Source organism: Cucumis sativus, chromosome 7, assembly GCF_000004075.3.
Source record: "Cucumis sativus cultivar 9930 chromosome 7, Cucumber_9930_V3, whole genome shotgun sequence".
Classification (NCBI taxonomy): domain Eukaryota; kingdom Viridiplantae; phylum Streptophyta; class Magnoliopsida; order Cucurbitales; family Cucurbitaceae; genus Cucumis; species Cucumis sativus.
In genome coordinates, this window is record NC_026661.2 from 3,047,572 (window position 1) to 3,073,628 (window position 26,057).

Sequence of the window (26,057 nt, forward strand, 5' to 3'; positions counted from 1 at the left end):
GGCGCAATTGGCATTGACAATCAAATGGAGGTATTGGAAAGGATGATGAAAGGTAGAGCAGAAAAACATGTTTCTTCTTCTATGTAAAAGTATCAATTCATCATAAATGAAGGCAGCTGGAATCTGCTGCCTGCTTAGAAACGATAGCTGTGTAGTTGGTATCTTGGGAATAGGAATATCCTCTTATGTGGACAAAAGCCTCGACTTTATGTCACTTTTGATTCCTCCTTTTATAATTATGTTGGTGAGGTAAGAGTTTGTGACATTCCATGAAGTGATTGATAGAAGCTTCAATAATCTGCTAAGAAAGACAAACAAATTAATACCCACATTCATTTTGTTTATACTATATAGTTTTAATGAAATGAAAAGATAAAAGAATCAAACTGAAAGATGCCTCACACCTTTAGAAAGCTGTCCTTTTTGCCTCTCAAGTTTGTTGCCTGTGGCACAAGCGACTCACACGTGAGAATGTTAGTTTAATAAGGTTGGAGCCTAGGCAAATCGAATTAATAAGGTCAAGTGATTTTTTACAAAAAAATCAGAAAAGAAAAGAACATAACATTAATTTGTTATTCCTGTTTACTGTTGGCAGCTGAAATTCAACTTTGGTAAATAATGGAATTGAGGGAATTTGGTCAGTGAAAACTAAAAGTGAAGTTTTTGAGAAAACATTCACTAATCAAACCCACTAAATTTACACAAATAAATGTAAGAAGCTGAAATCCTTTTTGTAATTTCACATTGATTTCTAGTCACACCCCTTACCATTATTACATTTCATTTTTGTATCCGACAGACCTTTGGACATATATTGAATCATCAATTTTTCTCTCTTCCACTTTCAGCTCACAACATTTATTGAGATTATTCTCCTTCATTTAAACTCTGATCCTTAAGCATAAATGAATCTTATTACATAGTAACAATCCTTGTTTTCGAAGAAAATAATTCAATTTCACAAATTGAGAATAATTTCTTCCTGTTCTCAGTGGGGGAGAAAAACAAAAGGAATATGAACATCATTAAAATTATAATCAAGAAACCGTGTTACAAGAAACGTGAAAAGATTGGGAGAAGTCCAGACCAATACAATATGGGATTAGGAATTTAATTACCTAAGTCAAGAAAAATTAGACAAGTTCTAAGTAAATAAAGAAGAAGAAGAAAAAGAAGAAGAAGAGGAAAGGTTAGCGATAGGATCTGATAATAGCTCCACAGAAAGTGCAAATAATGGCTCTCCAAGACCTCCAATAAAATGGGACGAAACAAAATCTAGTGGCGGTCTTCATGTCGGCGACGCTGGCTCCGCCGCCACACCGGGAACAAAATCCGGCAGCCGGTTTGCTCCGCCGTACCTGACGAGTCTGATCCACGAGAAAGCAAAAGCAAACCATTTCTGTTTTTTTTCTTCTTGTAGTTGTAATTGAAGAGTGATAGCAGAGAGAAGTATTGAAGTGCATGAAAGGTGATAAAAGGTGGATCCTTTATATAAAGATTTCTTAACCTTACACCCACTTGCAAATGGTCAACAAAATTGGTTGTGAGGGACAAATAAAAAGTGTAAAATTACAACTTTGGTCATTTATAATTAAATTTTAGGAGAATATGTCAATTTATGGTTGTATAAACTGTGAGCTGTTCATAATTATGTCAATTAAGCTTATAAATTTTTACAAGTAAACTGGTTGAAATATAACTCTCATTGTCCATAATACACACATGACAATGGATGTATGGATGATTTCAAATGTAAAGTTTAAATTGATTCAAATTTAAAAGTTTTAATGACTCACGTTTTCACGTCAAAATTGTAAAAGAATAAATTTTAAATTAGTATAATTGTTAATTTTTATACAATTCTCAAACATATTTCATCAATTTGATATAATATGAAAGTATATCTCGTGTTCAAAAGATTATAAAATCATTAAGTTTTTTAAATATATCTATTAAATGGATGAATTTATCTCGTTAGACGTTTTCATTTTCAACCCATTATTAATTTATATATTTTAGAGTTTTTCTCTCGAATTCGTTAACCCTAAATCAACATTATATTGTTAAACTATCGAGTTTTATCCAATTAGAAAAACCATTGAGTTCCTTTTTTCACATATATTTTGTAGTTAGCAAGGACAAATTTTTTTAGCATAGAAATGAGGTTGAAATGATGAAAATAAAGTTGATAATTTAAGGAGAAAGAAAGAAGAAAAAAAAAAGTGTGAAAGTACGAAAGAGTACATATGGAAGAGTTAGTTAAGTCACACGAAAGAGAGGGATGGGAAAGGGCAATTAATGGGGAGGAATCCGTGTCATGTTGGTCATTACAAAGCAGTTGGAGGGTAAATGTTGAAACTCAATCCTCACCCTACATCTGGATAACGTTAAAATCAAACTATTAATTAATTAGTGTAGATGCAATGTATGTTAGTGGCACCTTCTGATTGGTCGGTTTTCTTTGTTATGGGCATTCCTAACATTTGCAATTATACCCCCCGATCTTTCCATTAATCTCCTACCCATCCTTCATAATTACAACCAATTCAAACACACATATATATTATATATAGTTTTATCTTTGTTTTCGATATTTCACTCTCGTATTAATTTTATTAGTTGATTAGAGAGACATATAGTAGTATAGGAGTACTCTTTTTTCTTTTCTCTTTGTTTTGATTGGGTATGTAGTAATTAATTACTGGCAAGGCATGCCATGCACATCACTCATGGTTTGCTATTGCAGGAAAGATTAATTTAAGAAGTGAATGCATGCATGTGTGTGTTCTATCTAATATGTGATTCTTTTGTTTGTGGTTTAATACTTTCACCACAGGTGTTTACTATAATTAACCCTAGACCCAAAGTGAGGGTGTGTGTGATATGAGAGATTCTCTACGCAAATATTTGAAGAAAATAATCGAGGAAAAATGGTGGACTGAAAAGTCTAATTAATTATAAACATAAACAAACAAAGTTTGTGTAATTAGTTTTTACCGTTTAAATTTCAAAACTATTACCCCAAATTTGAATACAGAATAATTAGAGTGTCTTTCATATATTAATGAATCTTTATATAATTATAACTTTTAGGTGTGGTTGTAAAAGGTAGTTCAAAAGATGATATTACACCATATTACTAATCAATTAAAGAACATCAAGAAATAATTAACAAAAATACCAAAATGTTAATCAACATGGTTAGGCAAATGAAAGGGTATAAACTAAAAAAGAGGAAAAAGAAAACCCACTTATCATATATATATATATATATACATATGCAAAATATTGTGAAAGTCAAACTACAATAAATTTATAGAAATGGTTTCAAAAGATGAATTTTAACACCATTTCATTAATTAAGATCGATTGATTAGCCATCAAAATTAATGAAACTTGAAAGTCAAAAACAGCACAATAAATCATTTTTGTGGATTTTAAAAGACCCTCACCGACCTTTCATTTGTACACATTCAAATTAAAATTTGACCGTATTCACTAAGGTTATTCAACATTAGAGTCTATTTGTACTAAAAATTCAATACATATTTGGTCCACAATTTTTAAATGGGGTGGAATAATTTATACTAATTATAAATCATTTTTCTTTTAAGAAAAAAATATCTTCGGTTCGAATTGGGTTTCTAGGTTACATTTGGTTTATAAGTCTTGAGATGTTGCCCATTTTTACCCACAAATTTTTAATTTAACATTGTCTAAAATATTACATACTTGCACATAAGTTTTGAGTTTAATTTTTATTTGGCTTCTAGATTTGAGAATATTACATTTGTATCTTGTTTTGTTTTCATTTAAATTAAGTTTTAAGATACATGCTTTTAACGTAATCTAATTAAAATTATAGACATTGCACATGTTTCGTAGCGTTAAAAATAAAAAATACATATATAAGTTCAAATAAAAGTCTTTGACTTAATATTTAATTTTTATTTTGAAAAAATCAATACTACTTCATTTAAATTTGAATTAATATATACTTTTTAAAGTTTTCGAATTGTTTTTTGATTTGTTAAGTTCAAATCCTTGATAGCAATAAAATAAATAATTTGTTTCTATTATATTTATTTTATACTAGACATAAATGAATTGCTATATAATTATTATAAATTTGAAAAGGAGAAAACAAAATACCAAGCATAGTAAAAATAATAAATTAATTTAAGTTCACTTAATATGTAGGTTTACAGAAACTAAAAAGCAGAAGAAAAGAAAAAAGCTATATGACTAGCACAAAAATCGTAAAAAATAACAAATTTTTAAATTTTATCAATAATATTTATTGAACATTAATATATATTGATAAAATTTTCAGTTTCTATCATTGATATAATCCAAAATTTTGTTATAATTTGTAAATATTTTAATTTATTTTGATATTTTTAAAAATGTCAAATTTCTTTGATCACTTTTATCCTATTTTAAAATTATTTCAACCTCTAAATTTTTTCTGAACATTAAAGCAATGTCTTCTTTTACAACATCTTGATAAGATGTGAGGAAGAATAGATGAATCGTATAGAAAAAAAAAAAGCTACAAAAGCATACAAAAGTTATAATCTTAATAGATCATCAACCAAGAAGAGAACATATCTATGATAAATAAAAAGAAGAGAGATATATCTCTTTAATTTCTAGACCTCCACTAGACAATGCCTCTTCCTAAATAAAACTTAAAAAAAAAAGAAAAAAATTGTTGAGAACAATGTTGCTATTAACAAAATAATAATAATAATAAAGTCTACTAAAAAAAATTATACCAAACGAGAGAAAAAGAATAGAAAAATCGAGTTAAAAAGTTAAATTAGAAAAAGAAGGAAAAAGAAAGAACCATGGAATGATGAATGAACTAGAATAAAAGATGTTTAATTTAGCTATTTAAATGAAAGTTTAGGAGTTAAATCATGATTATATATAGTTTATTTTCATTCGAAACAAATATATTTACAAATTATAAAACGAGTATTGAATTTTTTTTGTAAGTTCATCATTTTTATAATTTAATATTATAGATTAACGAAACATGTTCAAATATAATAAAATAAATCAAAATATATTTATAAATTATAACAAGATTTTATATTTTCTCAAACTATTAATTTTTTTAGATGTCTTTGGATGTTTGATAGAATCTATTAATGAAAAAACCATTTTTTTTTAAAACTTGGACTTACACAATTCTTTTTCCTTCGTGGTTATTTAAAGTTTTATTAGGTTTTAAAATTTTCAAAATATTATTTTTAAATAAAATGAAAATTTCATCAATAATTTTATAGAAAACATGAGAATATAAATACATATATTTATTGAGACATTTTTAAAAATAGCAAATAATTAAAATAATTATAAAGTATAGCAAAATGTTGGATAGTCTTCTATCATTATAGCGTATCGATCACTATGAGTGATAGAATTTGGTATAAGTTGTAAATATTTTGTAAAATCTACTAGTTTTAAAAATTTTCCTATATTTATAAATAAATTAAGATATATGATTTTTCATAGTATATAAATAGATATCTTTATAGATTTTAGAGGATTAGATTATATAACAAATAGATTTTTTTTTGTTATTTTTTAATGTGATTTATGTATCATGTTTTAGAGTTAGATAATATGTAGAATTAGATAATATACATGTATATATATATATATATGTTTAAGAGGTTGTTTTTTTTAAATAACAAAACAAATTAAAATATTTAGATATTATAGTAAAATTTTGGATTCTATGAATGATAGTATTTGATTGTTATAGCATAGATATAATTTGCTATAAGTTGTAAATATTTTGTAAAATTTGTTATTTTGAAAATATCACATGAATAATTGAATCTCTACCGAGGATGAGAAGATTGAAATAATGAGTTGATGAGCAATCCAATAAAGCATACAACATGGATTGCAGTGAATCTGCTTAATCTTTTCACATGGTAGTCGAGCTTGAAATGATTGTGTTCGTTCCTTCCTATATTCATGATGAACAACTTGTAGGCACTCTTGGTTGAATGTAGTTTCCAAAATACTCACCTTCATATATATTCTCCCATGCACGTTTTTTTTCTTCTTGGAAGTCGGGTTTGAACAAAGATTATTCTGTAGAGTTGGATGTAGTTTTATAAATAAAAGAGTAAGCTACTAAATAGAAACCTTTTGAAGTCTCTCTATCTGATCTACTGTACTAAAAAGAACAAATGTAGAAAGAAGCTTTGCATGTTTGGTTTGTTCTTATATTTACAATATTGATATGTACTTAGTGTAAAATTGTTACCGATTATTACTAACTTATATGGTTTATAATAACCTTATATAATAAGATTAAAATGAAAATGATTGTATTCTTATGTAAAAGAAAAAACGTAATAATTAGAAGTGCAAAGTTTTGAGGTGCCATCGTTTCTACAAAAGTCCGCTCTTTTTTTACTTCCTTGGAAAAACTGAAGACGTTTCTCGTCAAATGATGCTCTTCTTGAAACGCCATTGCAGTAGTAGTTTCACCTCTCAAAATTTCAAATATTCTACTCACCCGTCAATCAAACTGTCTCAAATTCTCCAATTTTGCAAGTCTGGCTTACTCAACGATGCGCTACACCTCTTAAACTCCATTGATTTGTACGATTCTAGAATTAACAAACCACTTCTCTACGCTTCTCTCTTACAAACCTGCATCAAGGTAGATTCCTTCACCCGTGGCCGTCAATTTCATGCCCATGTTGTTAAATCTGGCCTTGAGACTGACCGCTTTGTTGGGAATAGCTTGCTTTCTCTCTACTTTAAATTGGGTTCAGATTCTCTGCTGACTCGAAGAGTATTTGATGGTCTTTTTGTCAAAGATGTGGTTTCTTGGGCATCCATGATTACGGGGTATGTTCGAGAAGGTAAATCTGGAATTGCGATTGAATTGTTTTGGGATATGTTGGATTCGGGGATTGAGCCGAATGGCTTTACTTTATCTGCTGTGATCAAAGCGTGCTCCGAGATTGGGAATTTGGTACTTGGTAAGTGCTTTCATGGGGTTGTTGTAAGGCGTGGATTCGATTCAAATCCTGTCATTTTGAGTTCTTTGATTGATATGTACGGGAGAAACTCTGTGTCAAGTGATGCACGCCAACTGTTTGATGAATTGCTTGAACCAGATCCAGTATGTTGGACAACGGTTATTTCAGCGTTTACAAGGAACGATTTGTATGAGGAAGCATTGGGGTTCTTTTATTTGAAGCATAGAGCTCATAGGTTGTGTCCTGATAATTATACATTTGGAAGTGTATTGACTGCCTGTGGTAATTTGGGGAGGTTGAGGCAAGGTGAAGAGATCCATGCTAAGGTGATTGCTTACGGATTTAGTGGGAATGTAGTGACTGAAAGTAGTCTGGTGGATATGTATGGAAAATGTGGAGCGGTTGAGAAATCTCAACGCTTATTCGATAGAATGTCGAACAGGAACTCAGTTTCATGGTCTGCATTGCTTGCAGTATATTGCCACAATGGTGACTACGAAAAGGCTGTAAATCTTTTCAGAGAGATGAAGGAGGTTGACCTCTACAGTTTTGGGACAGTTATTCGTGCGTGTGCCGGGTTGGCAGCTGTTACTCCAGGGAAGGAGATTCACTGTCAGTATATAAGAAAGGGTGGCTGGAGAGATGTCATTGTAGAATCAGCTCTAGTCGACTTGTATGCAAAATGTGGTTGCATTAATTTTGCATATAGAGTCTTTGATCGTATGCCCACAAGAAACTTGATCACGTGGAATTCGATGATTCATGGTTTTGCTCAGAATGGAAGTAGTGGAATTGCTATTCAGATCTTTGAAGCAATGATTAAGGAAGGGATTAAGCCTGATTGTATCAGTTTTATTGGTTTACTTTTTGCTTGTAGTCATACAGGTTTGGTCGATCAAGCACGGCACTACTTTGATCTAATGACTGGGAAATATGGAATTAAACCAGGAGTTGAGCATTATAACTGCATGGTTGATCTTCTAGGCCGTGCCGGGCTGCTAGAAGAAGCTGAGAATTTGATAGAAAATGCAGAATGTAGAAATGATTCGTCTCTTTGGCTGGTTCTTCTAGGAGCTTGCACTACTACATGCACGAACTCTGCTACTGCAGAACGCATTGCCAAGAAGTTGATGGAGCTTGAGCCTCAATGCTATTTAAGTTATGTTCACCTGGCTAATGTTTATAGAGCAGTAGGCCGATGGGATGACGCTGTAAAGGTTAGAGAGTTGATGAAAAACCGACAGCTGAAGAAGATGCCAGGTCAGAGTTGGATGTAAAGAGGTAAATCATGAAGGACAAGGTTATGAGCCTCATATTGAACCTGAATTCAAGACTGATGATGAGTTGACATTGATTATTAAAACATGATCATGTCCTTTTGCTCTTCCAAGATGAAGAAGAACAGCCATGAGAAGCCACTGAATATATCAATGATATACCAACCTGGTTGAAAAGGTTATATAGAGAGAGTTAGTGGATTTTCAGTTAATTGGTGTGGAGAAGAAGAGATAGACTTGCCGGCATTAACAACAAGAAATTGAATGTTTTGTTTTGATTTTTCTTTCTTTTCCCCCTGGAAAAACTAACTTATTTATTTGTTACATGTGTTCTTACCATTCTTTACATCTCTCCATTTCAACAGAAATAAATGGTTGTGGAATCAGCAAGAGCACCATCTTTGGATAATTAATTAGCATGTCAGTGATTCAAATCTTCATCATCCAGTTGTACTATTTTTTAAATGGTAAGAAACAATTTGGTGTGGAGCCATATCGTTTCCTTCTAACCAAATAGATTGTCAAGGCATCTATTGAACCTAAAATTGGCTGTTAATTCTTGTTAAGCACCGTTTGAGATTTAGAATAATTAACCGTGAAAAAAAGTAATATATTATTTGATAAATATCGGCATAAGCTTTAAAAGGTAAGTTATTCGGTAAACAAATAAAAAACATCTTGTTTTTAAATAATGAATAAATAAATATATAAAATAAAGAATAAAGTATAAAATTGAAAAATTAGATATTAACTAATATTTTTACAAACTGATTTTAAGTACACATAAAATCTTTAAAATGATTCTAATATATTTAATTTAAATATATTTTACCAAAACACAAAAAACGATCAAGATCTTCAAATGGTTTTTTTAACGCAACCAACAAAAGGTCAAAAATTGCATTAGAAAAAGTATCTGATCACCCAAAAGTTATTGATATTCCACGTTTCGATTTTAAGTCACCATTATACCATTATAAGTCTCAATTCTCTCTTTTTTAAAATTCTAATCCAAAGTCAATGTACAACTTCTGAAAAGACATTTTTTTATACAGAACCTAAAATTTAGGAGTACTTTTTATAATTTAACCAAAAAAAAAATATACATTATTACAGCAAAAGTAATTGTCAAAATGGATCTTCAAGAGAAGTAAAGGGAAGAAGAAATTTTTGTTGTTGTGTGCTTGCTAAATTTTCTCTGGTTTGTTGGCTAAGACAGTTTAATGAATTAATAGGAAAATAACACGATAGGTAACCTCACTATATGAAAAACTGATGTAATGAAGGTGATCAAAACAATGGATTTTCCTTACACACACACACACACATACTCTCTCTGTTCAGGTAGGGGGTTGGAGATGATGGAGTTGATCTTTGAGCCTCCTCCTCAGCATATTATATATAAACCACTTTTAATGTTCATATCAAAAAGCTGCCCTCAGAGTTCCCATGGCGGCTTCACGTTTCATTTCTGCAGCCTTACCGCTACCTCGAAAATACATATAAACTTGCTGCAAATTTTATGCATTAAGTTTTTCAGTGAGAATCAAATACAAATTGAAGGGCATACGAAGAAGCGGTTTGATTTCTTTGAGTTACAGACCTGGATAACCCATATGCTGATTAGAGATTCAATGCAGAAGAATGCAAAACCAATGAAGTAGAAAATCTGCAAGAAAGTGTCATTACTCCTTAAGTACCAGTTTTTCAACATAAATCAATATACAAACTGACAGAAGAATCACTACGCTTTTACGAAAAAATAGATCAACAGGAGTTTAGTCCTCTGATTTCATAAGTTGGTGCTAAAACTCAATTCCTACACAATCTTCACTAATTACTATTGAAGTTTGCACATTTAGTGAGCAACTTCATCTTCCTCTTTCCCTCCATCTAATATTTTTACTCCAAACTTCATAACTAAATTCAGTGCTGCAAATACCACCAATAATGAACAACATGGATATTCTATTTGACAATAAAACCATTCATACGATTAAAAAGCAAAGCCCAGTCTCTCTTAAATCACGAGTCAATAGGTTAAAAATATGGCCAAGACCACTACTGCACTAAAAGCTTTTAATCAGAGTTGAAACAGGGGTTTCAAAAGTAGAAGCAAGCCATGTACCAGCATTCGAACTTTTAACATAGGATTTAAAACTTGCAATTCAATTTTCTTATGTTGCAGCTCAATATATTGATTATAATTTAAAATACCTATATTAGTTGATTTTGGTATAAATATAATAGATAGCATTTCAAAACATAGAGACACATGCAAACTCGAGTGGACTTACCCCAACCAAAGCGTTACTGCTCAACAGGTCTATAGCAGGTAAGATCCCTCTGAAAAAAACATCAAACAAATATCAACTTCTCTCAAGAAAATTACGAGAGAATATTAGTTGCTCAGGAAGTATAACCCTTATTTGCATACAAGAACATCAAGACTTACGTAAGAGATTTCCCCTTAAATATAATGGGAGGAGCAACTGCAGAAAAGACGCAGAAGCCAATATGAATCTGGAAGAAGAAATTTGTTCACTTGAGTACAGAGCAAAACATCTTCAAAGTTGGAAAAGTAACTGAAATGTGAAGTTGTGAGGTTACCAGGTAAACTAGGAAAAACCACCCAAACTTCAGAGCACTGTCGGTCCTGTACATGTTAATAATCCAACGTGTCACAAGAATCACCATCATCGATAAACCAACCAAATGAACTGAAAGAGTACTAATTCTTAAATAAGTTTATTAAATACTATGTGTTCATCAGCTCCACACCAATAGAACAACTTCTTTAACTTTGAACAAACAAATGGTCCTTCTCTCCAGAGAAACAATCTCTCGCCTAATTTAGTACATATCTTAAGGTATCTTCCTATCAGTTACCACATTAATATAGATTCTTGCAGCTTCCTCGACTCATTTAAGGGTAATATAATATTACTATCTCCAATGAACAAGTCCCCTAGAAAGTACAATTGGAATTTTTTTTTGTTGTGGGGGGGGGGGGGGGGGGGGGGGGGTTCTTTCATGGTAGAGAAAGAAAAGGCACAGTTCCATTAAGTTATACCTTGTAGCACGATAGAGAGGACGATACCACCCAACATACGCTCCAGGTACACCTGATATGAAGTAGATAATCGCAAGAAACCATATTGTTGGACCTGCACGAGAAATAACTATTAATAACAAACCATAGAAAACAAAATATTTTGAAGGGAAAAGGGGGATGCAAAGAAGAGGATCAACTCACCTTCACCTTTGATCCAAGCAGTCGTAACTGCTACAATATTCCATGAAAGGCACACGACCAAACCTAAACAATAAAAAGTTCAATTTAATGTACATCAAAGCGTCATAACTGATCACATGGAACAGAAGGAAACTGTGTAAGATTTAGCAAAATGATCCACGTTATAAAAGGAAATCATTCCTGGAAAGATAGAAGGTGCTATGTATTTGGAATTCCCACTTTGAAGTATGGTGAGGGCCGAGGAGGGATGAAGAAAAGTGCTCTAGAATAGTGTAGAGTGGAATGAAGGCAGAAGGATAAATGTCAGCATGCGTTTATCTTCAAGTCCACTAGAGATATGGGAATACTACTTTTTTCACTACTAAACATCGGAAAGATGCTTCCTTCACCCACCAATTTAACGAATCAATAATCAATACTTCAAACAGCACTAATATTTTTCTTCCATTCCATAATTGTTACAAACTCTGATTAATTAAAAGAACTCAGAACTGACTATTTTGAGAAAATCAAGTCTCATGGTGGTTGTAAGGGTCATATGACAAGTTATTAAAGGTTGGAAGCCAAAATTTGATAACAAAATGTCATGGGCCAGGATATATTCTCGTTAAGCTGAACCAACCTCGAAGCCTCAGTACTAGTTCACATGTCAAACAGAAACTTCAACTACAATTCAAATGAATCCACGTGAGGAAAAATGTATGAAATTCATATGGAGTAAATAAACATAAAAACTACAACATTGAAAGATGGTTTGATAAATAGCATGACATCACCAAAATCAAGGTTTTATTTGCCGTTCAAATTTCAACTTTTAACATTCCAGTCATATCAAATTAGTCAAACTATCACGAGACACCAGCAAGAAAATAGCATCTGAACTTTCAAACAAGAATGTAACTTTCATGACTGAAAATCCGTCCACTCACCCAACAATGTTGTGAAGGCAACATACTGAATGTTTTGTAGATGGATCGGTATTTCATTAGCAATATCATGATGGATAAGGGGAAAAAATGGTGGCCAATTTTTCTCCTCTATAACAATTCCAGCTGCCAAAATTAATAGAAAATTTTCAGATTGGAGATGAAAGAATTACAATTTGCTTGTTTTCTAATCCAACCAAATATATATACCTCTTGAAATGGCATCTTCCCTTCGTTTTAAATCCTGAGCATCAATTAAGTAGCAAAGTCATTTATAAAGGGATTTTAATTTAAAATACAAAGTATCTGCTAACTCATATTACCCTTACAACAATGAAATGTAAATTTGACTGTGAGCAAGAATGGCCAATAGTTGTTCTAACTCATATTTCTTGTGAACTGATAATTATCACTCGATTAGAAGCCAATAAGGGCAAGCCACAATTTGAGTGTACTATTGACATAAAATATGTCCTCTGGGTGTTGGATTTTACGATGGATACACCACATAGCAAAGCAATTACCTGTTCCCTCTTCTTTAATTCAGCTTCTTTAGCTTGAAGCTCCTTCTCCTTAGCTTTCAAATCCTAGAAGTTCAGAGGGAAAGTAAAGGAGGTGATTCCATTTCCTCTGATAAAGTTTCAAATAGTTAAAAAAATCCATAAGAAAGGAAACATTTCAAAGTACACAATCCACCTTTCCATTATCAAGAGGAATGTCAATTGTTGCACCACGATCATAAGTTTCAGGGGGAAGAGGTGAGAGCCTCGAGTTTGCAGGTGGAACACTTCCAACTCCAGGATTCTAGATATAAGAAAAACAGTAAAATTGGAAGGAATAACGATATTAGTTGTTCAATCATGAAAAAATTGGTCAAAACTCCTGGAACGAACAAACTCAGTAATTCAACATTGCATTACTGCATTACAAAAATGTATCAAAAAAGTTTAGAGGAAGATCATAGAACTCAAACTGACGTATTAAATTCCATTAAAAAGAGGGAGGGGGCCAGCATTCCATTCATTATTACAAATCATTAATAGGCCATGATAATTCAATAAACAAGAAAGAATACAAAATTAACTCGGTCATATTAGCCTCTCCTGAATCTCATTTCCAGAAAACAAAACGCAGCAGTTCAAACACCACAAAAGTTCTCAATAATCACATTTACTACGTTCCATCAATAGAAAACAACGCAATTACACGGAAAATCTTAGAAAAAGAACCAATGCAGCCTGCAGGGAATATTTATTTCATTTCATCTTTATCTTGCATAGACGAACTTGTTTAACAAATATCAACATAACAATGAAGTGAAAGACCATTAACAGATCTGAGAATCCATTATACCAAAGAAAAAACCATAAATAACTCAAAACAATAGAATGAAACCAAAAAAAAAGGGGGGGGGGGGGGGGAATGAAGAAAAGAAAAATGCTCATTACATAGATCGACAAAATACAAAAAATCGTAAACCAGAAACAGCAATGTATAATCCGAATGTAACAAGAACAAAAGCGGAGGAAAGAGGAAGAGAACTTACAGAAAATGGATTGACGTCTTCGTCGAAAGGATTGGAATCGTAGCGACTCATTAGGAAGATCCAAACGTATTATTATTGTGTTGAAAGGAAAATACAAAGAAATGAAAGAATAAGATTGAAACCAAAGGTTTCTTACAGAAAATGTAGATTCGGGAAGAAGGAAAGAACAAAGAATGAATCTCGAAATTCCTTTTTTTTTTTTTTTCTTCTTTTTTTTTGCTTTTTTTGATTGGTTTTTGGCTTTTTGGCTTTCGGTGTGTGTTTCTGTTTCTTGTTTGTTATCCCAACAAAAACCGAAGCGAAAAATGTTGGCGCGTGAAAAAGAGTTTAATGTAATTAAAACACACATCTTATTGTTCTAATCTCACTCTAATTCGTGATTTACTTGGGACCCACCCCGCAACATTGCACTTTTTTCTACGTTTATAAACTTTTCATATATTCTTAAAATTGAAATTTTAACATTAACATCTCTTATGGTTGAAGTAAATTTCACTTTATATACGAAAGTATGGTATAAATAAAAAATAATTAGATTAAAACTTATATTGAAATTTTTAAAACTATAACCAACCACATGCATAATTAAATCTTAAACTTTGTTTAATGCTTCTGAATTTATAATTTCGCGTTGAGATAATTTTTAGTGAAATTGTTAAAAATGAAAGAAATTGGCAAAAGAGTTGTACATGATAATCATTTTTTCTTTTTTCTTTTTTTTTTGGCTTTAGTGATGTCTTGCCATTTATGTAAATATTTAGTGATTTTTTATTATATTTGAAAAAACCAAAAATTTTACATATATAATTTGAAAAGAACAAAAATCTTATCCTTTGAGGTTTTAAAATTTAATTTAGTCCCCACTTGTGATGACACTCATAGCAAACCTACCTTAATATCTTTCTTAATTATGAATTATCTAGCATTTTTATAGTAATTTATTTATAATATTCTAAGATGAGTTATAAGATATTTACTAATTCTTGCTATGAAAAAAAATGAAAATTAGAAACTATTTAGTACAAAATTTCAAGTGCTTAAAAACTTTTTATTACTTGAAAATCCATTACAAACTCATAAATACACCCATGGTTATAAGAGATTGAATAGAAAACAATCACATTAAAGATATTGCTAAGTTTGTGCAGCCAAGTTTAAGAACCTGTAGAAACCTGCCTGCACGTTGTAGTTCACCAAAAGCACATCTCATAAAAGAAATATATTTTTCATTATTAAGAATTAAAAGGTAACTAAACAATGGAAGTGACACCAACAATGGGTTAGCATATATTTCTTCAGAATACACATCACTATCTAGTTTAAACAATGGAATGATTACAGATTACAAATGATTCACCACAAGAATTGAAGCTCTGCTGCTACGAAAGTGTTCTCTTTAGATAAAGCAGATGGAAGAAGACGAATGGCTCGTAAGTTGGTTTGCAAAACTTGAGCATGTTACAATTGGAATTCGCTCGAAAATCTTTGGTCTTCTATGAGAAATATGGCAAATTTTTCTGAAGTTATTTTGCTTCTTAGCTGAATGGATTTGGCTAACTCTAAGCAAAAACCATATCAACCCTCACTTGAACCACTGCCTTGTGGTTCTCTCCTAATCATGTTGAGCAAGTCTTGAACAACTGATGACATTGGTGGCCGGAATTCAGGCTCGGACTGCAAAATGTAATTAAGATTAGGTGAAGGTGATCCATTTGGGGTGGATGGAAAAATCAAAATCAAAATTAGAAGGGTGCAGTCCAACTCTTCCAGGTTGGAGCATGAAGGCATTATAATGGCTAAGATACTATTTGGCAAATCAATAGGAGTAAATGAAGAACAATACTTCCAATACCAATGTCATTAAGCTGCATGCTCACCTGAACACATTTAGATATGATATCGGCAAAGTATGATAAGGACTTGGCAGGGTATCGACCATTGAGTGAAGGATCAACCATGCTTGTCAATGCCTCTATGTCGTGAAGCTGCGGAATTGCCCATCTAACTAGAAACTGCTCACCTCTGATCCTTGTTCTATCCAAAGAGTGGAAAAAGGACAATGAATATACTAGAAATGTCCCAATAACAATCAAGCATTTTCTTTCAACCACTTACCTGTCGTAAGACATCCGGCCAGTTAGAAGTTCCAGCATAACCACACCAAAGCTGTAAACATCACTCTCAAGTGTATAAACACCTGATTCAAATTCTGGCGCTCCATAACCATATGCAGTTAGAAGCTGACCAGAGAGCTGGGAAGTATGGAAAATAAGTTTCGATAAAATTTAACCTTTCAAATGTACATTTTGGGTTTTGTAGCATAGTTACATTCACAAAGAGAGAATCTCGACAATGAGAAGATTAAAGGTTATGGCTTACCTGACTAACAGCTCCTTTTGATATTAGTGGAGCCAGCCCACAATCTGAAACACGCACTGAAAGATCATCATCCAGTAGAATATTCGCAGATTTGAAGTTCCTATGAATAACAGGTGGCTGACAGACCTCATGCAAATACCTTCAAACAAAAGATGAAAACCAAATGAATACAAAAGTACACACATTTTCCCTTTATAGTTCAGATTGGCTTGTTGAACAGTTGAGAATGATTAAAAAGAAGATGAAAATATCCATACTTACCTCCATACTCAAAACTTATTAGCCAGTTCAAGAAGGATAACCAGTTTCCCCAGTTATACTTACTCCATGATTACCCAACACCTCCCTTACATTGATCCCATGTTAATTAAAAAGGCTCTTTCCTATAACTCTTAACTTATGGACTTGCCCTTCTAAATTATTGCCATCCCAAAGAAGCAACACCTCTATCAGATGTATATTTTATGCCGGAAAATTAAAAGGGTTAACTAAATTGAAAATCTCATGCAGTTTTCTTTTTACCTAAGTTACATTTTCTAGTACTTTAAGAAAAAATAAAAGCCTGAACTGTCCAGAAATGCCCACCAACAGCTTTAACGCTCTTAATATACCTTGTGTTAGTGAATAACTTTGTAACTTAAAAGAGAACAAGAAAACCATACTTGTATGATAATGGAAAACCAATTCTTTTTTCCTCCGCTAGAAACAGCATAGAAGGCTGAAAAGCGCTATTAAGTTCAATTCCCAGCATGAATTTTATAGCGTATATTGATATTTTAAGCACTTGCACTAAAAATGAATAAATGATCTCAAAATAAGGCTAGATCACCAGACTTTATTGCTTAATAGCTGGACTGTACAACTAATAATGCAAAAGAACTACTTAAATATTTTGTTTCAAGTAACATAAACATTGAGAACCTCATTACGAAACCTTGATCATGAAAATCAGCCAAAAACTAAGCACAGCAGCTTTAAAGGTTAAGAAATTCAGGAAGGGAAGGCTACAACCAATGGCCTAAATTACTTCGAAGGGAGAAGCAAATAGGTGGAAAAGCTCAAACTTGCATGAAAGAGGTCATATGAATAGTAAACTTACTCCAAGGCTCTTGCAGCCCCAAGAGCCATTCTAATGCGGGCATTCCATGAAAGCTTCTTTCTGAACTCTTCGTCTGAGTGCAGTGCATCCTGCAATGTTCCACCACTGCAATACTCAAAGATAAGAAGCCTTTCACCATGCTCTGCACAGTAACCACTGAGCTCAACCACATTAGCATGTCGGATTCTATCAATATTATTGACCAGCTCGAGAAACTCATCATCCTTTTGCAGACTGAATGCTCTCTTATCCAGTTTCTTGACGGCCAGTACCTTCAAAGTCATTAGAATGGTTAAATGTCAGTTTTGAGATCATAACAACTTAGACAATATAACAATGTATATCAATAGTGTGAAAATGAGGTCGGAATGATCAAATTGTCAGCTAAATTATGAGCGGCATAACAGCTATTCACAAAAACCCTGCAGATTCAATAATACATAAAGAGAGCCCCCATGCTCGCTTTATCCTTGTTTGCCTGAAAAAGCTCTGTCCATAACTTCAAACATCAAGAAGGGAAATACAAATAGAGGGGGAGATGAGGTAAAGCTCTCTATGCTTGACACTTTTTTCTATTTCGGCGTTTGGAAATTGATGTGGTGATTCTTCTTGAAAGTGCATCCTATTACTTCAAATTGTAGAATGTGAAAACATCAGTACTCAAGAAGATAGTGGCCTTCTTTTAGCAACATGATATGCCTATTGAAGAAGGGAGCAAAAGAAAAACAATCTGAATATTTTGCACAGTTTACTGCACTAGGTTTATAATCAACAGCTACTAAGAAGCTAGATTAAGCGGGCTGGTCAGGGGTCAAATAAGACTAATCAGTACATTCTACACTTGTTCATGTCCTAGCCCAACTAAACTAAGTTTTATCCCTCAACCTGAGCATGGTTAGAATTAATATATCTTCAAATCTAACTCCAAATATGTACTTCAATTGCTGACGATATGATAGAATCAAAATCAGCTCATATAACAATCGGTAAAATTAATGAGAGACGGGAAGAATAGAACATAAGATGTTGCAGGAAAGAAACTACAGTGACATTTTCATTCAACTAAAAAGGATTAGCAAAGAGTTAGAAACGAAATGACATAAATTATAGCAGTAAACTTACTTTCCCACTGGGGAGGTGTGCCCTATAAACATTTCCCAGCATTCCTTCTCCTAGAAGATTCTCTTGTGAAAAGCTGTTTGTATATTGCTGAAGGGACGCAATGGTATAAGGTCTCGCAAAAGGTAAGGTAATTTTATTTTTAGTGAGAGGCTTCAAGGGAGGAACTTCGGCTGGAACAGTGGGCACGGCAGTGACCTCTTCAACAGGAGGGGGAGGGGGAGGGGGAGGAGGAGGTGGTGGGGGAGGGGGAGGGGGAGGAGGAGGCATTAGATAGACATCGAGTGTGCTCATATCTACTTCATGATGATCCTTCTTTGGAATGGCGCTCATTCTTGGCATGTTTTTCTCTCTCTCTACATTATCTTTTGGAACCTTCTGAACCTCTGTTTGAGTCTCCTGCTTCATCCTTACAACTGGCTCTTTTGGAACTACTGATAATTCTTCAAAATTCAGTTCAAAATAAAGAAAAAGTTCTTAGAAAGAAGATGTGCTAAATAGGATCTACTAACCTTTAGGTATCTGATCATTTGTTTGGGGCATGGCTCCCTGATTTCCAACGTTCTCTCTCTCACCCCTATAAGCACCTATCTGATGTCGCTTTGAAACACTATCACTTCTTCTTCTTCTTCTGCACCTTGGCATAAAGAGCACGCATGCCAAGACCAAAATTATGAAAGACAAAACCACTGCAATTGTTATTAAAACAACCCTTTTAGTGCTTTTCTTATTTTTTCCAGAACTGGATTCCTCAGAAGCCGATGGTCCATCAGCCTGTTTCTTAGGTCTTTGTTGAGAAGATGGAGGTGCTCCAGAAACTGGTGGTCCTCCAGAAACGGGCGGGGCTGGTGCTGGCTTTGATGGTGGAGAAGGAGATACAGGAGGAGATGTCGGAGAGACAGAAGAATTAAATGGGTTTCCATCCTTTCTGTGTCAGAAATGGTAATGTCAAAGTGAGATCAGTTTACACAAGAACTTCCTACTAACAGCTCGGTGAAATACATGAAAAAATCCACTATTTTTGTTGGTGGGCAGTGAATGAAAATATATCTTTGAAATTATGAGTAAATTATTTTTACTAAACACTACATATAATTGGATGGAATAATTAATCCTTTATCATGTTCTATCCTTATGAAGAAGTGGTCATACTTATTAATACCGAGCATAATTTTCTCAGAGCAATCTTGTCAATCAACAAGAATTTATTCACCCAATGGAAGTCAAAGGAATAGATATACACTTTGGCCTTATGCTTTTTGATCTGGTTCAAACGTGGGGTTCAAAACATGCAATAAAAGAGAAATAGTATCTTCCCCCTCTCACCTGAAATTAGGGATACTCAGCACCTTCTCAGGTATGGGTCCAGAAAAAAGGTTGTTCTCTATATTCCTGCTCAGACACAAAACATTTAGGAAGCAAGCAAAAGATAGCATACATCAGGCAGAGCTTTGAGATTTCCCAAAACTATCTATTAAAATGAATCTGATTGCTATATGAAAACTGAATAAAAAAATAGTTGAGGCAAGTACAAGTCTTTCAGTGGAAGATCTTGTAGAACATCAAGGGTTCCTGACAGCTGATTGTTCTGCAAATGCCTGGAAACAGAATAATTAGTACACGAAAAAAAATATCGAGTTCTCATTTGGTCAGAGCTACAAAATACTCACAGGGTGGTCAATGCCAATAAATTGCTGACAGATGGAGGCAGTGGCCCACTCAAGTTGTTGTTGGATAAGTCACTACATAAGTTACAGCTTCAGTCATAAAACCAACAACTACAGCGTAGACACTAAAACTAGGAGATGGTACATACAAATTGACCAATTGAGAAATGACTTGAAAGGAATCAGGTATTTCTCCGCTTAATTTGTTATCATTCAACGACCTATAAGGTAGAAAAAAACAAAATCTCAGGTGAACTGGAACTCATGAGCCAAGAGCCAAAAGAATAACAACGCTACTAAAACAAACTAAAAACACAAACAAGGAACATCGACTTACATTGCTGTCAGTTGAGTCAAGGATGATAATGAACTCGGAATGCTTCCTGTGAACTGATTAGCTGAAAGAAAACTGGGAAAGGTAAAGATGATTAAATATTTGGCAATTCATGCACAAGATGTAAAGAACTTAGCACTAGAGAATAAAAGCATACAAATTCTGCAGGGTAACGGGTAAATTGGATGGTATACTTCCCCCTATATGATTGTTGCTTAAATCACTGCCAGCAAGCATAGGTTATATAATGTCAGAAACTAACATAGCAAGAGAGAAAAAAAGAGTAGCAAATGATGTTACATGCCGTTTTTGAATGTAGGCAAATAGTTTACTTCTTCTTTGTACAAAAGTCAAGAATAATGCATCTACTCGTGCCAAACAACTTAATTATGTGGAATATCCAAGAAAGAGAGACAGCAAAATTTAATAAAACCTCAATCATTACAATGTAGCTACGGAATAAATTTAAAAAGTAATTTGAGCTTTGGCAGTTCAGGATTTCTAACATGAAATAATAAGTCATTTAGAAAGGGTATATTTCAATCAAGAATGCAGCCAAGAATTAGAGATCAGACCTCATCATTGACTAATACTTTCATACGCAGAGACATGCAGAGTTACTTACATCGTTTGGATTGAAGAAAACAATCCCAAGTTGTCACCAAGTTCACCTCCCAAATTAGCAGCATTAATGATTCTATATCATAAAGTTGTCAGTTAACTGTGTCGAAAAATGCACAAAATAATATTCCAGGAAGGAATCTAACATACATTCTAATGATACTTGAATCATTACAAACAACACCCTGCCATGCGTCTCCACATGGGTCTTGCCCGATGCCCCATCCAGGAAGACTGGGGAGTCCAAGTGCAGTATGTAAGCTACTAATAGCAGAAACTATCAAGAAAAAATAATTTGTACAATCAGCTAAAGAGATGGACTCTATATAAAAACTCTAATGATTGAATCCACAAGAGAATACCGGTAGAAACCACCTAAGAAGCACAGATACAGATATGACACGACGCAGATACGACACATAGTTTTTTAAACCTAGGACACATATACAACAAAAGACACATTTATTAAAATATATATCACTTTTATGCCAGAAGTAAATTGAAAGTCAATGAGTTTATTCATTCATTTGTATGCTTACAAAACTAGCCATATCTATTTGGCTCTCAAAATTTATTATTTCTATCTTATTAGTGTACTTAACAAATGTTCAATGCATTTCTAACAAATGATGGACCTAGTGTCTATCATATTTATTGCACTAACAAGTGCCGGACACAGATACGGACACGCTATCCAAAGTAAAGTGTCAATGCTTCCTAGAAAACCACTAACTCTAGAACAAATAAAGCAAAAGTGATTGATCTCATTTCTTTCTTTCCATTTTTTGAGAAACAAAGCCTCCATTGAAGAAAGAATGGTAGGTACTAAAACAGAGCCCAACAAGAGAAGCTAAGCCCAGGCTAACTTCCCAAAAATTTATAACTTTCAGATGTTCGCCATTGAGTTGAAAACCAACTTGGATAGATATTGAGAAAAGACTTCTCCCCTATAGGATGGCAGCACGATGCGACATTTACAGAAATACATTCACTCAGCATGACAATCGGTGGCAGTGGACAAACTAAAGATGCTTTAATAATGCGGCCAAAAGACGATACAGAATTCATTAATAATATCTCTGATTCGAATTTCTTTTTCCAGTATTTTCTTCCATCCAAGTGACTGAATCATGTGACAAATTCAGAAAACTAAAATGTTAAAATTAAAATGAAGTCTTACAATCCCCTGGATTCGTAATTCCCAAAAGAACTTGGGCTGCACAGACCACGAATCCAACTAAAACCTGCACCCAAATCCTCAAATTGCCATTCCTCGAAGATCTCTTCCAACCCATTGATGTCAAACCCACCTCTGATTCTTCTTATTGAGAAAACCGAACTCCCTCAAACATCCTCCAACCTGAAACCACCAACAAAACAAAGAGCATAATGAAATCCATAAAAAGCGACGCAATTCAAGCTCAATATTCCATAAAACAAAGATTAAACACAATACCCAGAAAACCCAAGTCAGGAATCGAACAAAACAAACAGCAGAGTTCCACCGACCAAAGGCGTAAGCTCAAAGTTCAAGAACTACTAAAAACGATTCAAATCTGAATCAATTAAGAAAATGGGTTTTCCAGAAAGAGAAAAACAAAGTTGCAGTGAAGTTGGAGGAGCATGAAACTTAGCAAAATGCAGAACAAAATTGACGTTGGAAAGCGAACTGCTGAGAGAGAAAAAGCTGGAAGTAACTTTCTAAAAGCTTAAGTTCTTAATTATATTAAACATTAAGAACCAAAATGAAATGAAGATGGGAAAGAACTGGGATTCATTGAATCAAGAAAGAGAACTAGAGCACGGCAAACTTAGATTTGAGAGAAGAAAAAAAAAAAAAGAACTCTGACTTCAATTAAAATTCAACTCAATTTAAGCTCAAATCAAATAAATATAAGCTCAAATCGATAAACACCCTAAACACAATGAAGCAGAAAAATTAAGTAAAAGGCAACCAAAGTTGGAAACGTAGAAAAAATAGTACGGTAAAGTTAAGAATTTCTTTATAACTTCGCTGCCTTTTTCTCTCTCCCCTCCCTCGGTTTTGGTCTTTGTTCTATTTCTCTCTCTACAAACTTTATAAGAAAATAAAAATTGGGATTTAATTAGTGAGTGAGTATGAATTTATGAATGCTGATTTGTCATGCATATCGTTTTTCGTATGAAGCATAAAAGGGGAACGTGTGTCACGCTCTCTCTTTGCGCGTCACATATCTTCATTCTTGGTTGATAAGGGATGATGATATGTTCCCATTCCACTTTGCTTTTTATCTCATTTTTCTAAATTACATAATCCAAACTTTTCTTTTACTCCCCCAACATTTTTAAAAAATCATAATCAATTTATAATTTTTTAAAAGAATATTATATCTACCATTGTCCAACCATTAAATTATATTAAAAATGTGTAATCATATCTAAGAAGTGAAATTCTGCCTTTTTCTTTTCAGAAAATAAATTGTAATTGTTTGTAAAGCATAGTTTTCCTCCATTTGTTTAATTCTTTTTTCTTCAATCACAAATATAAACATAAATAGTAGTTATTATTTTTCTCAAACTTAATGGATTGTAATATCACGAAAAAAACTCCACGGTTTGAAAGTCAAGAGACAACCTAAAATATAAGAAAATGAAAACAAGGCTGAAAAAAAAATCTGCATGAATTCTCTCATTAAAGGAACGACGAGGGAATATGTATCAATAAAAAATTTATTTTTGAACTTGTTTAGATGTAGAGTGATATTATACTGATGGTCTAATTAACAAATTTGTTAAAAACAATAAAATACAAATATGACAATATGTTTCCAGCTGTGACATACACAAATTTGTATTATTATGAATTATATGACAATTCACAAATATAATAATAGTTGATATTAAAAAATGAAAATAAAAAAGGAGAGTGAAAATGACGCGCATGGGAAGTGGGAAGTGTTAAATGTGAACAGTGAGGATTGAGGAAGCTCTTTAACCGTGAGAAAGAGGGTAAGACGGAAGGTAGAGTTTACTATGGGCCATCACGTGGTCGGTCGACTTGTGTGACTTATGGGCTCTGACACATCCCCTACGGCCCACCACTTCTTCACGTAATATTCCAATTTGTTTACGTCTTTTTTTCTTAATTAAATTTTCCTTTTTTCAATTATCATCCAATCACACAAAATATATAATTTAGTGCAATGGAATACTCAATTTTCCATGCTCATACTCCATGCATAAGCAACATTTTAAATCTAAGCTATTACAAATCCATCCATATTTAATACTTATGCCACCTTTATCAATTTCATTTTATCCTAATCAAATTTTATTTTTGTAGATTGATGTAATGAATACAAGTTCCAAAACATAGATAAAATTGTTGTTTTATCATGCAATTCTCATCATTATATTTATCCTGGTTGCTCAAACAATAATAATAACAGTAAAGAGTGGTAAATTTTAGGTGCAATCAAATTGAGTCGCTAAAGTTTGTTTATCGATTTGCATTTTTTATTAGAGGTTTGGGAGTGAGGATGTATGTTAGTATGGATTAATAACACAACAAAATAATCAAATGGGATCCACTTTTTATATTACCGTTCATTTATTATGCATGTCACATGACATTAGATATATTTCTACATTTCATGTGTTCACATTGATACGAAGAGTAAATCAACATTTCTATTATATAACAAAAAAAATTACAAAACATAAAATTTATGTTAATTGACAAAAGATTTTAGAATGGCAACAAAGGTTAATCAATTTGAGAGATTATATTAATGGATAAAAATATTTAAATATTTATAAATACAGTAAACTATCATGATCAAACTTATCTATTACAATTCATCAGAGATATAGATGACTCAAAGACACATAAGTTTATTATTAATAAACTGTGATATTTTGTTACATTTCAAAATAATTATTTGAATAAAATATAAGATGATTGAAAATTTAGAATAACGAGTGTAAACTTGAGACTTAAATTAAATTGAAGTTATATATGAAGTATGAAAACAAGTTTGAAAAAGAAAAGGCTTTCTAATAATATAATGAACAATAACTTAAAAGCATCGAATTATGGAATTTTTCTTTTCACGGGATGATATTTCCTAAGATGTTGGGAAGAAAACAAACATTTTTCAATCGGTGCTTTTTAGAATGAAAGAAAAAAGGAAGCCCACAAAAGTCTTAACAAAATAGTTACCAAAGTTCAATGCAGTAACTTGCATCAACTTTTTCAGTCACATAGTAATTTTAAATTGCCCAATCTTCCATCTTCAATGTTCCAACCAACTTTTGCTCATTTTTTCTAAACTTGTCAACTAGATTGAAATCAAATTCTTTTTGTTGTACAAATGATCTAAACCCAAACAGCTTTAATGTTGAATGATAAAACTGTAACATTCGCCTTATGTTACAGTGCATTCTACCTCTTCGTTTTTCACATTAAGCATGTGTCGTTGTCATAAAATGGTCAAAATCGTAACATGATTTTACATTTTTAATAGCCAGTTGGCTAACTATATTGATAAAAAGAATCCAATAACAATAAATATCACTACAATAAAAGAGTTTTTCGAAACACAAAAACCCTCCAAGGTTTCCTGAAAGAGAATAATCATCTTTCCTTATATCTCTAGAATTGAATCTTTTCCATCGGTTTCTCTTTATATTCTCCTACAAAATTTTAAAAAATGAAAAAAATGAAAAACACAACACAATAATTGGATTATTTAATTAACACGATTGGGTTCCAGCAGGATGATTATATTTTTGATAAATTTTTACTTATTTTGGTCAAAAAGTGACTGAAGTAATTA

General features: G+C 32.7%; 4 protein-coding genes across 7 annotated transcripts; 1 reads left to right on the forward strand and 3 right to left on the reverse strand.

The window, feature by feature from the left end:
* Positions 1–996: 996 nt before the first annotated feature.
* Positions 997–1,479, reverse strand: LOC101203862. Its single transcript, XM_031889051.1, has one exon. The coding sequence runs from the start codon at positions 1,461–1,463 to the stop codon at positions 1,191–1,193; it is 273 nt and encodes a 90-aa protein (XP_031744911.1). The 5' UTR covers positions 1,464–1,479; the 3' UTR covers positions 997–1,190.
* A 4,775-nt stretch (positions 1,480–6,254) lies between these two features.
* LOC101213498 (pentatricopeptide repeat-containing protein At1g03540) lies at positions 6,255–8,733 on the forward strand. Its single transcript, XM_004136964.3, has one exon. The coding sequence runs from the start codon at positions 6,476–6,478 to the stop codon at positions 8,291–8,293; it is 1,818 nt and encodes a 605-aa protein (XP_004137012.1). The 5' UTR covers positions 6,255–6,475; the 3' UTR covers positions 8,294–8,733.
* Positions 8,734–9,357: 624 nt separating this feature from the next.
* On the reverse strand, positions 9,358–14,333 carry LOC101204108 (secretory carrier-associated membrane protein 1). The gene is made up of 12 exons (XM_004136766.3): positions 14,022–14,333; positions 13,172–13,279; positions 13,000–13,062; positions 12,686–12,719; positions 12,479–12,601; positions 11,550–11,612; positions 11,367–11,460; positions 10,904–10,949; positions 10,749–10,816; positions 10,591–10,639; positions 9,897–9,962; positions 9,358–9,804 (listed from the first exon to the last, which is right to left on the reverse strand). Exons 1-12 carry the CDS (start codon positions 14,070–14,072, stop codon positions 9,718–9,720), a joined length of 852 nt encoding a protein of 283 aa, XP_004136814.1. The 5' UTR covers positions 14,073–14,333; the 3' UTR covers positions 9,358–9,717.
* An 892-nt stretch (positions 14,334–15,225) lies between these two features.
* LOC101213734 (protein STRUBBELIG-RECEPTOR FAMILY 3) lies at positions 15,226–23,368 on the reverse strand. Of its 4 annotated transcripts, none has more exons than XM_011660433.2 (17): positions 23,225–23,368; positions 22,421–22,600; positions 21,391–21,517; positions 21,245–21,316; positions 20,777–20,842; positions 20,623–20,694; positions 20,435–20,506; positions 20,289–20,360; positions 20,151–20,216; positions 19,945–20,010; positions 19,131–19,546; positions 18,622–19,052; positions 17,500–17,771; positions 16,401–16,539; positions 16,137–16,273; positions 15,899–16,055; positions 15,226–15,695 (listed from the first exon to the last, which is right to left on the reverse strand). In XM_011660433.2, the coding sequence occupies exons 2-17, from the start codon at positions 22,533–22,535 to the stop codon at positions 15,597–15,599; spliced, it is 2,379 nt and encodes a 792-aa protein (XP_011658735.2). In that variant the 5' UTR covers positions 22,536–22,600; positions 23,225–23,368; the 3' UTR covers positions 15,226–15,596. The 4 variants fall into 4 exon arrangements, with proteins under 4 accessions (XP_011658735.2, XP_011658737.2, XP_011658734.2 ...); XM_011660435.2 differs by having other exon boundaries at positions 18,622–19,049; positions 22,697–23,319; XM_011660432.2 differs by having other exon boundaries at positions 22,697–23,318.
* Between the last annotated feature and the right edge of the window lie 2,689 nt (positions 23,369–26,057).